General features: G+C 42.5%; 1 protein-coding gene across 6 annotated transcripts in view; it reads left to right on the top strand.

The window, feature by feature from the left end:
* Positions 1-16910, top strand: part of UNC5D (unc-5 netrin receptor D) — a 406442-nt gene that overhangs the window by 223723 nt on the left and 165809 nt on the right. Inside the window, exon 1 of one of the 6 annotated variants that reach the window (XM_053367892.1) lies at positions 6476-6597. The exons of the other annotated variants lie outside the window; for them this stretch is intronic. Within the exon in view, the coding sequence (XP_053223867.1) occupies positions 6544-6597 (54 nt within the window). The 5' untranslated portion in view covers positions 6476-6543. Of the gene's footprint in view, positions 1-6475; positions 6598-16910 lie in introns of those variants that run through there. 6 annotated transcript variants of the gene reach the window in all.

The following is a 16910-nucleotide window of genomic DNA, read 5'->3' as shown; positions in this document are numbered from 1 at the left end:
AGTCTCCTTTAGTTACGGGAAAGCTTACACCTCTGAATGTATTGCCGTTATCGTGGACTTGGTACATCAAAGGTATAACCAACACAGAGCTCTCATTCAATCTTATCATGAAGACAGGAAGAAATAAAATAGCTGAGATGTTATTAGGTAGAGGATTAAAAGCTGTTAAAATCAGCCTCCCCTTCCTATAAACTGCATATATTAATGCTGTAATGTCCGGAATGGCTTCATCAAACCCTCACACCATCCCAGGAGTTAACCCTTGTGGCTGTTGAGACAGAGCCCACTTGACTACTTTCAGATCAATTCATTATTTCGAACTATAATACTTTACATTTACCAGCTAAATGGAAAATCTGTCTTTCATAAAAGTTAGGAATGATGTCTGATAAAAAAGGCGACATTTTAATGGCTTTCTGCAGATTAAAATGGCGGAGTTCTCAATAAACCCTGATTTACTGGTGTTGGTTGTAAAATGGTTATTGCTGCTAATAAAGTCTGTAAATCCTAACTGGTCATATTTGCTCTGGACAATAAAACTTCCCATAAAGGCTCAGTGTATAAGGCTAATTCTCTCTTCACATCAAGGTAAGCAGTCTACTCAGAGTAATAATTCATAACCTTTGGAGACCTGGTCTACATTTAAATAAATGGCTGTGTGCTCCCCCACAGCAATAGAATTCCAGACTGTACATTCCTTTGTTCTGACAAGTATGGTAATTTATGAGCAAGACAGCTAATTCACTCCAAAACACAGGACCAGGCTGTGCTCTTTTGGAAGGTGGTGCAGCCAGCCGTGATCTGCTCTGCTTCTCCTCTCTCTGCCCTCAAAAAGCTCATGATCAAATGCAAATGGTTTTGTAGGGAAAAAATTAAGCTGGTTGGAATGTAGACTTCATATTCTGATTTTTACACATAACTTGAATCATTATTAGCATGCATTTTTTTCATCCATAATTCTTTTGCAGTGTAGTGCGTGATTCTTTTCTTTTAATACGTTGCTAATTAAGGCCCCTTGCCACAATTAACACATGGAATAAACAACATTCTGACGTCAGGTGAACATGGTTGCAGGAAAGCTGCAAGCATTGGAGTGCATCCTTTTGAAGAGGCAGGTGACACGCTCATTTATTTCAATATACAGCCTCAGCTCACCTCCTACCAACCTTTTGACAACCTGCTTAGTGGAAGGGGATCATCAGGAGGCTAGTGCAGACCACGCTGTCAGCTCACTATAAGGAATGATTTTGTCTTGAGAAATTCCTGTAACACAGGCTCACCATGGTCTGATGGAACACAGTGAGAAATACTGCTGAATCTAAATTAAGGTTACCAGATTTTTTTCAATGAATCTGGGGACACTGTTTTTTGAAAAGAAAAAAAAGTTTTTTTAAAAAAAAAGTTTTGTGTTTTTTTTAAAAAATTAAGAACTAAAATCTTCTCTTCTGTGGTCTCCTCTGTTGCGTGGCCTTCCTCTGGGCCCCGGCCTGCTCTCTTGGAGTGCTAGCCGCCGTGGAGTAGGCTTCGGTCGGGTCTGGGCTGGGCCACGTGTCCTTGCCCTCCCGGCGCTCTCCTACCTCTCTTCCTTAGCGGCGGTGGTGGCAGCGGTATGGCAAGGTTGGGGCTTCTTTCTTTTTTCTCCTTTCTCTCTCCTTTTTCTCCTTCCCCTCTCTGTTTCCTTTTGCATTGGCTCCAGGGTTTTCCTGGCTCCAGGCGGGAGGTCCTGCTGCGCTCCAAAGGCTTCCTTTTGCTGAAGCCGGGAGAGCAAGACTCTCCTGGCTTCAGCAGAGAGGGAGAGCTGTGCAGTGCCCCTTCAGCGAAGCGGGAGGAGAAATGGAAGGGGCTGTCTTTCTCCTGCTGCTTCGCTGAAGGGGACTGAGCAGAGAGGGGGAGATTTTTTTTTCTTGTTCTCCCCCTCTAAAACAAGGTGCGTCCTATGGTCGGGTGCGTCCTATAGAGCGAAAAATGTGGAAATTCATCAGTCTAATGCAGTGGCCTTACCATGACATCACCTTTTGATGGCAGATAATAATTTGGGGATCTCATCAGGGTTCAAAATTGCTCATTAACAACTCAGAGAGGCAGCATAAAATGTTGCATAAAGACTGCACAAGGTTGTAACAGAAACAAATCCATTTGTTTAATGGTGTGCAATGCCTTGTTTAAAGGCATTTTATTATCTTTACATAGAAGCTGCTTATATTATGAAATCTGAAGAAAACAAAGCGACATAAAACAATGCAATACAGCAATTCTGAGCTTTTACAAAATGGAGCAATTTACGAATTTCATAGTAACTGTATTGACAAAGCACAATCAATCAGTGTTTGCTATTACTGAGGACCTAGCCTCCTTCAGCCCATCTAGAAATTCTAACTTTCATAGCATATAATCATTTCTAAGTTTCCTTCCCTTTCTTAAGATAAAAATTGTGCAAAAAAATTAAATACCTTTATTTATTTATTTATCTATCTATCTGTCATCTTTATTGCTGTCAAAGACCAGACAACCTAAATAGATATAAATACAAACAATAAACCAGTAAATGTTTAATAGCATCTATTATGGGAAAGGATACAATTGTCTTTAGTCATACCCCAATGAATAGAGCTGAATTTCATGATGAACTTAAATTATCATGCTACAACCTCCATTGAAATTCATTGGTTCAAGGATAGCCACCTAGAGATCAGTAGCACGGCATCCTGGTATCATGAGATATTTTCCTTCTGGTTTATGGATATTTCCATTTCTGATGTCAGATTTGTGTCTATTGATGTCATAGGTAGAATGCAGTGGGGAGTTCCTTGTAGATAGGGCTATATATGATCACTAATGATCCACATTCACGTAGGAGTGAGGGAGAAATTACATTCATTCACACTTTTGTTTATTACTTACTTATCAAATTTATATACCGCCCTATACCCGGAGGTCTCAGGATGGTTCATGGTGAATCTATTTAATTCACACTTTCTGAAACGCTATGGAATGTGTGTACAGTGGTACCTCGGGTTACATACGCTTCAGGTTACAGACTCCGCTAACCCAGAAATAGTACCTCGGGTTAAGAACTTTGCTTCAGGATGAGAACAGAAATCGTGCAGTGGCAGCAGCAGGAGGCCCCATTAGCTAAAGTGGTGCTTCAGGTTAAGAACAGTTTCAGGTTAAGAACAGACCTCCGGAACGAATTATGTACTTAACCCAAGGTACCACTGTCTTGGCATTCCCCATAAATTCTTACATTTAGTAAATGGTAGAATTTAGATAATATTTGGAGTAGTATTGAAGATGCCAGGCACAGTGTAAAAATACAGGTTGAGACAGAAGATGATGGCAGGGTCATTGCCCTGACAAGAGGTGAGACATTCAGCGTTAGGCAAGAAGTGAGGGAAGGACTTCCTCCCCAGTTGTGTTAGCAAAAGGCAATAGCAGAGTTGGGGGAGAGAGGTTGCCAGGGTAACAGGGGGCATGATGTCACCACAGGGAAAATGTGTTCTTTTAGACAGAGATTTTTGAGCAAGGGTTTTGAGGAAGCAGAAGAAGAGAGGGGCCAGAACTCAATGTGGTGTTGGCTGGGAGAGGCTGCATGCAGAGACTGGGGAGCATGGCTCTTTTCTGCTCTAGACCCAAGCCTGTTGAAGCTGAGAGGGGAGCAAAAAGAGACACTCATGGGGTGGAATGTTCTGCACTGCCTCCATAAGACTCAGGCGTAAGTATGTGTGACTAAACCATATTTCTTAAAGACACTGCAGTTTCCGCTGTAACTCATTCAAAGGAACACAATCCCCGGTTAAGTGCAAAGACCCCTGGAATCTTGCTACTGCTTGGCAGAGATTGGGGTGGCTTGTAGGAATAAATAGTACAAACTGATGTTGAAACAGAGATAACTGAAGATTGGAGCAATGAGAAAGCAAGAGAAAGAGTAATTAACAGATTATCCGACCCCTAGTCCCATAACATGCATCTACTATTAGTTCTGGGGCTGGAAAGAGAGGGAGGCTGCACCTAGTGTGGGCATAAAAGCTATCCCAGCCCCACCACAAGTCCTGTTACTTTATGTGCTTAACAGAGAGGGAGTGAGATGATCCAGTTCCACAGCTTTGATCTGCCTGGATCAAATTAATTTACAGATAAAAGGCCACTGCAGCATTCTTGATGCACAGCTGAGGTGTTGTTGTTTTTTTTTGGGGGGGGTAAATAGTCTTTAAGCTGAATTGCACATTAGCAAAAGCAAACAATTAGGGAGGCCTGAAAATGAGGAAATACAGTTTTGGAATTCTGCTTGAATGTTGCACAGGCATGAATCAAGGGGCTTAGATCCTGCTGAGGCAGCACCAACTTTAATGTTGCTCTGAAAGGCACAGCCCTGCCCTAATTATTTCGGCAGCAGATTTCAGTTGACTGTTTGTGGCAGAGCTTCTGTAAAATTCACAAAGCAGCTCTATTATACCTTTATTAGGACCAATTAAAAATTTGCAAAGGACTCAGCTAGCTTTGGAAATTCACAAAACTCAAGGTTAATGTTTTATTTAAATAAGAAACTGGTAAGGAAAGTACATTGTGGGTTGAGGACGTAGGACAGGGATGAGGAATTTATGGTCCTCCAGAGGCTTTTGGACTCTGGTACCCCTCATGCCTGACCATTGGCTATGCTGGCTGGGACTGATGGGAACTGGAGTCAGGCAACAAGCTGCCTATCCCATGCCCTTCTTCCAAGAGGAGCCCAGGGCAGCAAATATCCCAACAACAGAGAAATTAAAGCATCTAAAAACAACTAAAAACAATTCCAATATAGTTGCAGACGGGGGAAGATTTCTTCTTAAAAGACTTGTTGGAAAAGGAAGCGTGGCTGTCATACATTTAACAGGAGTGCATTCCAAAGGGCAGGTAACAACTGTAAAGGCCAAATTCCTGCATTAAGATGTGTTAAGGTGTGATAAAGGTGGTATCTGCAGGAGGCTTTCATCTGCAGAGTACAGTGATTAGTTGGGAACAGGACTGGAAAAAGTTTAAGGACTATTTACAAAAACACTGCAAATGTTTGAGTGTTAACATGATGTGGGAAGTGAAGGCAACAGGGCTTGTGGGATTTGGTTAAATGTGAATGAAAAAAAAGAATGTTAAAAAGGAGAAGGGGGTTATGAACAGAATAAAATTATGTCATAGTATATAAGATGAGGAATGGGCTAAAATAATGAAAATTTGGGACATAATAATTAGAAGAATATAATTTAAGCATGGTTTAAATAAGGGTTTGAACTTGCTGAATTTGATTGGAATAAAGAGGAACACAAAAAAGGGAGATGTGAGGAGGTCAGGACAGAGGGGTATGGAATTTTGTAATTTTTTTTTAAAAAAGTGGATTTTTCTTTTTTTTCCCTCTTTTTTGTTATTTATTTTTGTTTTTTCTTGTTTTTTCTGTGAGCTTTATTTAATGGAATGATCTATGTGAAATGATGAACTTTTTTATTTGTAAAACTTTAATAAACATTTATTTTTTTTAAAAAAAGATTAGTTGGGAACATAAGTGGGTGAGATATCTTAGGTATCTTGATCCTAAGCTGTATAGGTCTTGGTCATGGGTAGGCAAACTAAGGCCTGGGGGCCGGATCCGGCCCAATCATCTTCTAAATCCCACCTATGGATGGTCCAGGAATCAGTGTGTTTTTACATGAGTGGAATGTGTCCTTTTATTTAAAATGCATCTCTGAGTTATTTGTGGGGCATAGGAATTCATTCATTCCCCCACCCCAAAAAATATAGTCCGCCCCCACCCCACAAGGTCTGAGGGACAGTGGACTGGCCCCTGCTGAAAAAGTTTGCTGACCCCTGGTCTTGGTAGATGTCCCGACGCAGTGTTACATGGAGCGTTCATATGGCACCCAAACAACCACACACACCTGAGGAATGTGTAAAGTGGGTTGTGAAGCCGTACGAGCCAGCCCTGCCTGTGTCACTGAATGATGCATCCAGCAGTCCCAATCCCGCACCATCTGCTTATTGGAGAAATGCACACTGACCTCCATGCAGTGGGAGTGGGGGGCTTCTAGGATCCCCCCTCACATGCAGGATCTCTAGATGCACATGTTGATGTGCACATAGAACTCTGTTTCATGTGTGCCAAGCAGGTGAATGAGGTCGGGGCTATTCCGTGTGGATCTATGGCCTCTCATCTGTTCCTTGTCCAACTCAAGTGTCAGAGACATAGCCGATGTTAGTTTCTGTTTCCTCACTGTGCAGCTGCTTGCAGTCACAAGACTCTGTTTACATTCCACAGAGTCCAGATACTGTTGGAGTCTCACGGGAAAGGGAGACGGGATGTGACGTTACTGGTTTCCTGTTTCCTTTGTTCTGTTGTTTCCTTTGTTCAGTTGCTCTCTGCTCTCACAGAGAGGAGATGTATATTTCTTTGCTTTCTGCATAGCTTAGTAATAAAGCATAGCAATGTAGCCCGTACCTATCTCATCCTTCCGTTGTGGACTTTGTTGTTTTAATGCTCTGCTGGGAGGGCTTGGAGGAAGATGAGCCTTATCAGCTCAGATGAACGGAGCTGAAATCCCAATAGCCAGCAGAGAGGCGTCGGAAGAAGCAGAGGTAAACAGGAACTTGATTCTTTCACACTAAGAAAGTGAGATACGCCCTTCTCGCTCTGGAATGCTGCCTGTAAGTTTTTGCAGCAGCACAGAGATGCAGGAGCAGGAGATAGGAGGGGTTTGGATTCAGCTCCAGAGGAGGAGGAATTGGCTGCACCTGAGTCTCCAAGAAGCAGGAGGCGGAGCAAGCAATTAGAACAAAGGAAGACCAGCAGGAAATGGGGGAGGACGTGGTGTATATCTGGCCTTGGGAGGGGCCAGAAGCCAGTCGAGTCAACTGACTCTGACAGTGAGGAATGAGCTGTGGAAGCTCAGACTGCTGAAAGCCTGTTATTGCTAAATAAACCTCAACTGGTAAAACTGCCAGCGTTCCATGTCTTGTGCTAAACCTGACATTAAGATAGCAATTCAGGTAGTTATTTGTGGACTGTTCAGTCTGTTTGCGCCCAGTGCAAAAGTTTCTCGGGTCACACCAAAGCCTGAGGTACTCAAAGCCTTTTAAAAGCACGGCTTCACAGCAAGGCACATATATTATTCTTTTCACAGTGACACCCTCTGCCAATACCTTAAAATCTTCCACAGCTTTGAGTACAGTTACCACTTCCACATTGCCAAAAAGAAGGACGGAGATTGAGGGAGATTTGTGTAAACTTTGCATATGTTTATTTACAGTCATGGGAATAGGATTTCAGTAGAACTCTTATTACTCACAGTGGTGCTGGGTGCTACTGAATCTGTTGTCCGTGTGCTTGACGACAACTTCAAGGCCCCTGCTATCCCTTCTTATCTTTAAATCAGAGGTGGATTGAACAGCTCTTCAAATAAGGGGCTATCCTCTGTAATGTAGGACACACGCTAGCTAGCAGCATGAGCACAATTTGGCTTTCTGATGACAGAATAACTATAACCCCAACCCACCTGTGGGACATTTTCATCAACCAGCCCCAGATGCTGAAAGCAACATTTAATTTGCTCCTTTCTACCTTAGTTGCTGTTATCCCTGCTGTAGGAGGAATGCGTGTAGTTTTTACCCCACTGAGGAGTTCACAGGGCCTCCAGGGACGATTTTGATCTGGGAAAACTGTCTGTAATTATAGATTTAAAATCACTTCTGTCAGGTGCAGCTGCCCCCAACAAGGATGGGATAAACACACACTCACAGACCCCTATCTGTTTAAAAGTAATATTAAAAAGTGGGGAGACTTACAGATCCTCCTGCATTCTGTCTGCTTCAAGCTTGAGTCTGCAAGATATACTTCCAGTTGTTGATTTTTTTCCATTCCCCCACCAATTCTCCCCCAGCTTGACTTACATTTGACCTCCTGCCGAGATTCAGTTATCATTTCTTTCTTCAACCAAAAGCACATAATGTTGCTATGTAAAAACAGACACACTATTTTATCTCCCTCCTTCTTTACAATCAGCCAAGTTCTATGTTTCACAAAAGCCTGAACTGCTGTTTGATTTTGTAATAACAAGCAATAAAAGACCTAGGCTATTTGACTCCACAACATCTTTCCATTGAGGCAAGTCTGATGTTTTGTATAGCAAAGAAATCCTCCTTTTTCTTTCTTTCGTCTCTCACTTACTCCTTCAAGAGAATGTCCTGATGGTGCCCTTTCTTTGCTGATGTCCTTTGCTTTGGTTTCCTTAGATGTTGTTTCTTCTGCATTGTTCCGAAGTGTTGTAAAGCTCCGCTTATCAGTGAATCGCTCTTGTTTTCTCGGTTGCTTTGCTCATAAATGGGGTCTCTTTTGTACTTTACAGTGTGCTGAAAATAAGCATTGCCATTGCGTCCCCGCCCCCCACTTCAACTTTTCCCGTTCACTCTTTATTGCATGCATTCTGTGTCCCACGTTTTAGCAGGTCATGTTTTTCTGCACACCTTACATCACAATTGACTGAATGCAAAGTTTTATGAGGCTTCTGTCCTGGCTCAAGGCACTGGTCTCCAATGAAATGTTTTTCATTCCAATAACTTTTTCTAAAAGAAATCTTTGTGGTTACCTGGAATGAGATGTTTCAGTTAGCTAGGCTCAGGAGAAGCCACTTTGGCAATTAAGTTGGTTTATAAATTAATCAATGAATGCTATGTGAGTATTATGAATTACCATTACCACAATTAAATCATTAATGGAAATAATATTTGAATTTTCAGTAAATAAGGAAGACCAGGTTGGAAATCAGTGTCCATATCCAAGCGGCCACAAAAGCTTGTCCTTCTGCCTGTACAGTGGTACCTTGGGTTACATACGCTTCAGGTTACAGACTCCGCTAACCCAGAAATAGTACCTCGGGTTAAGAACTTTGCTTCAGGATGAGAACAGAAATCGTGCTCCGGTGGTGCAGTGGCAGCGGGAGGCCCCATTAGCTAAAGAGGTGCTTCAGGTTAAGAACAGTTTCAGGTTAAGAACGGACCTCCAGAACAAATTAAGTTCTTAACCCAAGGTACCACTGTAATTCTCAATAGATAAGGCAGCCTTTGCCAACCTCATGGCCTTTAGATGTTTTGGAATACTGTGGTTAATTAACTCAGGGGTGATGTGGTCCCCACAGGGTCTAGGGGGCGTCAACAGAAGAATGGGCATTTTCTGTAGTGGCTCCCCATTTGTATTCCCAGGAAGGTTCTCAGGAAACTTAACTACATATCTTTAGGTGGCAGGTGAAAACATTTCTCTTTTCCCAGGCCTTTGGTTAATTAAACAATATATATGGCCTTTTAAATTGGGGAAGGAGCCTATTATTTTGCTTGTTATTATGTTATGCATTTTTGTGTTTTTATATTATAAACTGCCCTGTGATCCTTGGGGGGGTACATAAATTTAAAAAAAATTAAAAAAATTAAAATGTGTTGAAAGGGAAAGACTGAGCAACAGAAGGATGGGCATAAGGCTTATACATATTTCAGCTTATTAAGTCATGGTAATCATGTCCAACCTGGGACAGTATAATCATTACTTTCTATGTGTGAGTAGGCTTTGTGTGGGCTGGTTTACATGAACTAAAATTATAAGGCAGAGATGTGATACAATACATGAATTTACTGATCAGTTGCTGCTAATGAAACTCAAATCTCTGATAAGCCATCAATATATTTGGGGCCAGTCCATCCGAACTCACATACAGCTGCTCAAATTGCATGGCATCCCATGTGAGATAATTACTGTTCTAAAGTGGCTTAACAAAATATTACAAGAAGAAGGGGAACCATTTCTACCAGAGATAGGACAATGTTGCTTAAAACTGGACTGACAATGTGGAATCGCATTGCTCACCTCTTTATAGAATTGAGCTTAATTTTCAATGATGACCTGGATACTGGTTCACACATAGGATCTCAGCTGAGGACAAAATACCATTTTGTTTCCAAACCTTTTGTCTCTGCTAGGGACATAAGGAGGCATAGTTTTTATTCTCTCCCCAGTGTTGACACGTGCAACCCAGTTTCTGTTCCACTGAAGTTTGTATCCTTGCCAAAACCACATTCTTCACATTGTCCACTCTGGCAAATTTTTTGTAATTTATGCAGTTTTCATAATTAATTACACAAATTGTACAAGTTTCATTATTGCTACATTATTCCACCCTATTCACTTCAGTGCAGTGGGAATACAGTGCAAATGGGGTGGACGAGGACATAATCCATTGTGTATCATTTGTGGACTGAAAGCAACAACAAGAGCAAATGTCAATCATATTCAATTGATTGATTTCTGTTCCTGACATAGGGCGGATAAGTGAACTTCCTGCTCCTGTTTTAGTTGGAATTCTTCAACATTTCTTGTTCCAGACCACAAGGTTGGCAAATGGATTGGATCATTTTACAGGCAATTCAAATACAGTCTCTCTCTCCTCCAGTTTGCAAGTCAGGGATCCATTCTTTGTGCTTTGTGTGCTCAGGAAATCTCCCTTGTACTGTGGATTCCATTGGATTTCTGTGTTATAAATCATAGGTCATAATGCATACCCAACAAAATGCAAGGCACACTTATGATTCTCCATACCACAAAGATGATATAGTGGCATGTTTATCTTCTATCTTTAGCACATAAAACAACCTGGTAACACACCGTATCCATAATCCTCGGCCGCATAGCCCTCATCTTCAAACAGCATGTTCTTGGTGCTTTCTTGCCTGGGGAACTTTATCGCTCCCATTTTATAGGTTATACTGACTGTAGGAGCCACCACTTTGCGGTGACACACTCATTTACTTTCAAAGTAAAACAATGATGAATGTGGATAACTTGATTCTGTCATTGTGTGCAGCTCTGTACCATCAAAGGTGGAACATCCAGAATCAATATGACTAATAGATTCTGGCTCTCTGTGATAGAGTCAGCAAACAGGATAAATTATCACATCCTCTCTGGCTCACTAGTGATAATGCCTTCCTACTGTTTGATCTGTAATAGCCACGGTGTTGCTGCGTTCTGAGGCTGCTGTCAACCCGTAGAGGGGAAGCACTCGGTCATTATCCACTTGGTCAAGTTTTGAGTAATCTCCATGTCTGTGTCACCTTATTACTTCTTCAGAGGGTGAATCTTTGTTACCTCAGGGACAGAAGCAAAGGATATGCTCAGACAATGCAGGAACTGCAGTCCATTAATTTTACTGGTCCATTGGCTCCTTACATTATTTGAGTTTGTAGTGATCATTTTAAACTGGCATCAACTAATCATGTCCATGTGGATCAAACCAGTGTCCTGTACCTGCAGATGCATATTCATCTCTATACCACTCATCTCTCTCTCTCTCTCTCTCTCTCTCTCTCTCTCTCTCTCTCTCTGTGTGTGTGTGTGTGAAAGAGAGAGAGAGTGTACTTTAAAAAGTAGCAAATCTACATTTTTATATCCAAATAATAAGCAGTGACATTTAAAATAACAAATTTTATTGATTTTCAATATATTACACACAAAGAGAGAGAGAGAGAATTCTACAGATACATCGAATGTCCCCTCTTTGCCAACCCTCTCCCTTCCTCCTGCAGAACATATCTGTCAATTTTTGTTGCAACCCAAAAATTGACTGATACTATTGTTTTCAAGCAAAATATTGTCAGCAGATGTAGACATTGAACAATTGTGTGTGTTTCAGTCTGAAGGAGGGTTGCATTTTCTCATGGGGGGGGGGAAGAATTGGAGATATGCCAATGGTGAGCAGGGCCAGAGTTAAAAGTGGGTGGGGCCACAAGCAGCAATGGACAGAACAAAGTGTATGATACTTACCCTTGTAAAGGTAAAGGGACCCCTGACCATTAGGTGCAGTCATGACCGACTCTGGGGTTGCGGCGCTCATCTCGCTTTATTGGCCGAGGGAGTTGGCATACAGCTTCCGGGTCATGTGGCCAGCATGACTAAGCCACTTCTGGCGAACCAGAGCAGCACATGGAAACGCCGTTTACCTTCCCGCCGGAGCGGTACCTATTTATCTACTTGCACTTTGATGTGCTTTCAAACTGCTAGGTTGGCAGGAGCAGGGACCAAGCAACGGGAACTCACCCCGTCGTGGGGATTCGAACCGCCGACCTTCTGATTGGCAAGTCCTAGGCTCTGTGGTTTAACCCACAGCGCCACCCACGTCCCATACTTACCCTTGTACATTAGGTTAAATAGCCAAGCATGCAAACAGTCAAGAGATTTCTGCACGCACACCTCTCCATCCTCCACCCATGCAAGCAAGATGCATTTTTGTGGTTCAAGAACCCATTCAAGCTGAGCAAAATTCACTTGAGTGTGTGGAGCCATCTGCTGATGGTGCAGCCTGAGAAGAATCCCAAGGGCCATAAAGTGGTGCCGGGGGTGAGGTGGGGGGCTGCTTTTGGCCCATGGGCCGGATTTTCTCCACTATATAAAAAGAAGCAGCAAGTATAATCAGTTTAGGAAATCAGAAATGAGGGGATAGGAAAGTCGCCCCTGCTGGGACATGAGCAGCTGCCCAAGAATTTGGTGTGTTGACATTTACAGAGCTAAAAACCTCCTTCCCTCCTTGCCATGTTGTTATCAGTGTTCACTAGAAGGTACATTCAAACTTGGGATCTCATTGACGGACATCTCTGAGAGGAAATAGCTTTTAGCCAGAACAACAATGTGTCTTCTGGCATTTTATGTTATGACTGAGATAGAGGATTCCTCATCAGAGGATAACTTGGAGGGTCCGGCATTGCATCAAGCCTCAGAGCAGGCTCAGTCTGGGAACAAGGAGTCAGGATCCTTGGGAGAGACCAAAAAGGGGCTGTCTGCACTGTGAGGGAGTTCATCTGGCAATGAGGTTAAACAAGTCCCAAGCCTGAGCGAAAGACATTACCTCAAATGCCAAACCAAAACCTTCCCCATCCAGAGTGCCCAGCTGCAGGCTCAATAGTAAGTTGATCCCTTGAGGAGCCACCTGGATAAAGAGAGGACTCAGAGGAGGTCAGGATGTTGTTCCAGCAGCTCAAGATTACGCCCCCCCCCTTCCCCGGCTGGAAGAGCTGCCTGTGTACCAGTTTTGACTTTATTGGAGTGGCTGGCCATGAGCATGGACTGCCTTCACCTTGTCTCTAGTCTGACCCTTTGTTTTGTACAGTGATGATACCTTGGTTCCCAAACTTAATCCGTTCCGGAAGTCCGTTCCATAACCAAAGCGTCCCAAAACCAAGGCGTGCTTTCCCATAGAAAGTAATGCAAAATGGATTAATCCATTCCAAACTTTTAAAAACAACCCCTGAAACAGCAATTTAACATGAATTTTACTATCTAATGAGACCATTGATCCATAAAATGAAAGCAATAATCAATGTGCTGTACTATAAAATAAATAAGACAGTATTGTAGATGATAAAAATTAAAATTATAATTTTTTCTTACCTGCACTGATGACAGTCATTATTTGGACGGGGGGCTTTATCCATTTCTGCAGCCACACAATCAATCAGTATTGAACAGGCTTTCACACAGTCACAGAAACAAGTCACAAAAACAAGTCACAAAAACGAAGTCACAAACCACAGTCACAAGTCACAGTCAAAAAAGTGAAAAAGCCATACAAACAAAAACACAAAAAATAGCAAAAACAAGCTCCAGATACAGTATCGCCTCTGTGTTGCGTGGATACTCAGGACTCAACAGCTGACAGACTCAACAGGAAGCTTCTGATTAGCAGCAGGGGACTCAATTTACAAACGGAACACACTCAACAGGAAGTGGAACATGTTCAGCTTCCAAGGCAAAGTTCACAAACCAGAACACCTACTTCTGTTTCCAAGTTGTTCATAAACTAAGTTGTTCTAAAAGCAAGGTACCACTGTATTTTGATTGTATTATGGATTGGCATTGAACACTACTTTTGTCTTTGCTCGTGTTGGACTTACTACCAAAGATTAAGCTACCTGCTCTCTTTGAAACCTGTCTGAAACTAGACACCATATGAGTTTCAGATTTATTATGGCACAAGCTTCAATAGACTAGAGAATAGGAGAGCAACCCAATCTTCACATGTTCAAGGTCAGTAGACCAGAATACAAGTCCTGGTTGGGTCCTCTACAATGCTATAATTAACAAAGGATTCACCTTACTAGCCTTTGACAAAAGCAGGCAGGTTAGACCAAGTCCCAAAATATTTTGAACGGTCCTGTAAAACATTTCTCCGTTTAATTAAAGAAAGGAAAGTCTTGAGTATGTTGAGTAAGAGCTGCTTTTCCAAGCACTCATCACAGCTTTTGACAACTTAATGGAATGTTTTAGTTGGTAAAAAACTCAACTGAGCTGTTAGTTTAAGTAATGGATGTGCAAAATAATTTTTCCTCAGCCCAGTCCACATTCTATTGAAAACCCATTAACAAAATATTTAGAAACTTGCATAAAATGCTGCAAGCATTCCAAAGGCGGCTTGGACCTTTGCTCATTGTTCTAGATACTGGTGTATTTATAGTTCTTGCACGCAACAGTGTAAAGTATAATCTAGCAGGATAACTATATTGTAATAAAGTACTGTGATTCTTGCAAAAGTGCCTTGTGAATTATGGACACCACTAACCCTTGCTTCCATTTATTGAAAACACAGTATGATTACTAAATGCATATAACATGCATTTTATGGACTTCCTTATAGATCTTAGACCTTGTGCGGCTGGAATATCAATACTTGTTTTACTTTCAAGGCGTAGTGCTTACAAATACTATGCATCTGCTGTATTTTTCACCCATAAGATTCTGATTTCTGATCTGAGCTCAGGGCATCCTGAATTTCTGTATACTCTGTACAGTCCTAAAATGTTGATTTCATATAATTTGGCATACAACCAAAATGTACTCCCGACACTATTTCTCCTCCAGTTTTCTTTTCTAACTGATGCTAAAAAATACAATAACAACAACAACAACAAATTGTGTGTATGCTCATTTCTGGCTGGCAGTGGAAGCTGACCCACTAGGGCTAAGCAGACTCTGTTCCACAAACCTTAACCTGCCTTCTTGCTTTCAAGCAATTCAGTCCAGTGCCATTGTGCTCAGATCCTGCTTTGGATCTTCCCATAGGCATCTGGTTTGGCACTATGAGAACAGCATGCTGGACTAGACGAGCCACTGGTTTGATGCAGCTGGGCTCCAGTTATGTTCTTAAGTGGTACTGTCTCACAGCTCCCTAGTCTCAGCGTTGCCCTTACACAACTCAGCGAGGGGAAGAATTAGGGCAAAACTCGACTGGCTGTGCCTTTCATTGGATCCAGCTACTGTTGGTCTCCCTGCCTTCTGCTTTGCCAGTCTCAATAGGCACCAGTCACCACTGTTGGGTGAACTTCCAGCCACCCACCCACCCCAAACCCCCTAAGCTTTCTGGCTTGAGAAGGTTTGAACCTGGGTCTGCACTGTCCTAGTCCAGTCTATAACCACCACATTATATTGACTCCTTGACATTTCTCTCTGCTTTACTATACTTGCCACATTCTGACATAAATTTAGAGGGAATGGGGAGAGGAGCCATGTTGTAATCACTGGTGAGTGAACCCTATTACCCTACCAGACAACATCTCATTCTTGAAAATGTGTTTGCCTTTATTAGTTGCATTTATATCCCACCCTTCTTTCATGGAACTGAAGGCAACACCCACCTAGGCAGGCACTTAACCAAGCCTAGACCTCCAGCAAGGCTTCCTGCACCATGATCCCTCAAAATGTGTTCTAATTCAATCATTTTCACAGATTGCAGTATAGATGTGTGGGCTATACCGAGAGGAGCTGAAAAGGCTTGTTGAAGAGTCTCCTCAAATGCTTTATGCTTAACACTCCTGCCTTGTATGTCTGTGATGGTCTTCTAAGGGGACAGGGGAGTTTTTTCCCTTTTCCTTTAGGGCTCAGTGCCAAGACATGGTCAAACAGAGTGGTTTTCTCCCAGTGGATTGGTACTCCTAAATGTTGCTGGGTGGGGGAAGAGAAAAATAATAGAATTGCATTACTGGACCAGCTCAGACTTTGTGTACCTTCCTTGCCCTAACTCTGATCTTTACATGTAGGGCCACGTGCCTGTTAAGTGGCATCTATGTATGCTTATACAGTAACTGTGCATGCTCCCTCTGATAAGAAACCCATGTTATGCATGTGTGGAATATTGTTGCACAAAGAGCTGTGAAAGCCTAGCTTAGAAGTCCCCTTGGAGACCTTCAGATCTATGCCTGTTGGTCAGGGAGGGGCACAAAGGTCAAAGTGAAACCACTGTTGTGAAGCCTCTTCTCCACACACTGTGAGACACATGGGGGAGGGATTCACTTGAGCCCCCTCCCACATATTGAAAGTTTGTATGAGGGGAGTCCCAAGGTTGCATTTAACTAGTCCTATCACTTGAAACTGATACAGCCAGCTGATCCTTCTCACTGCAGCTACAAGTTGGGTACTCTACAAATGTACCACTATTTCACACAAGGGGGACAGGACCCTGATTTGGCCAAGGTTCCTCGTCTTAATGATGATGTCTAAACATGTTAATTGGTGTGTATGCAGAGCCCCTTCTAGCATATTTTGAATGTTCCGACAAGCAGAGGGATGGCTGATTGTTGTGTTGCCAGAGTTGTGGGGCATCAGTGTCATAATGATGTGGGGAGGGGGAGCCTTGGCTCAGTGTCAGAGCACATACATTGCACAGAAATGGTGACAAGCAAGGCCAATCACTGGCACCCCCAGGTGAGGCTGGAACAGAACTTTGTCTTAAACCCTGGACAGCCTCTTCTTATCAGTGTGGACAGTAGTGTTAGATGGACAAATGGCAGCTTCTAAGATAAGACTGGTTAACCATGACTTTCCAGTTACTACTAGACTACAGCTCCTATCATCCCTGGCCATT

This window comes from Podarcis raffonei, chromosome 15, assembly GCF_027172205.1.
Source record: "Podarcis raffonei isolate rPodRaf1 chromosome 15, rPodRaf1.pri, whole genome shotgun sequence".
Classification (NCBI taxonomy): Eukaryota; Metazoa; Chordata; class Lepidosauria; order Squamata; family Lacertidae; genus Podarcis; species Podarcis raffonei.
This window is presented reverse-complemented; position numbering and strand designations above follow the sequence as displayed.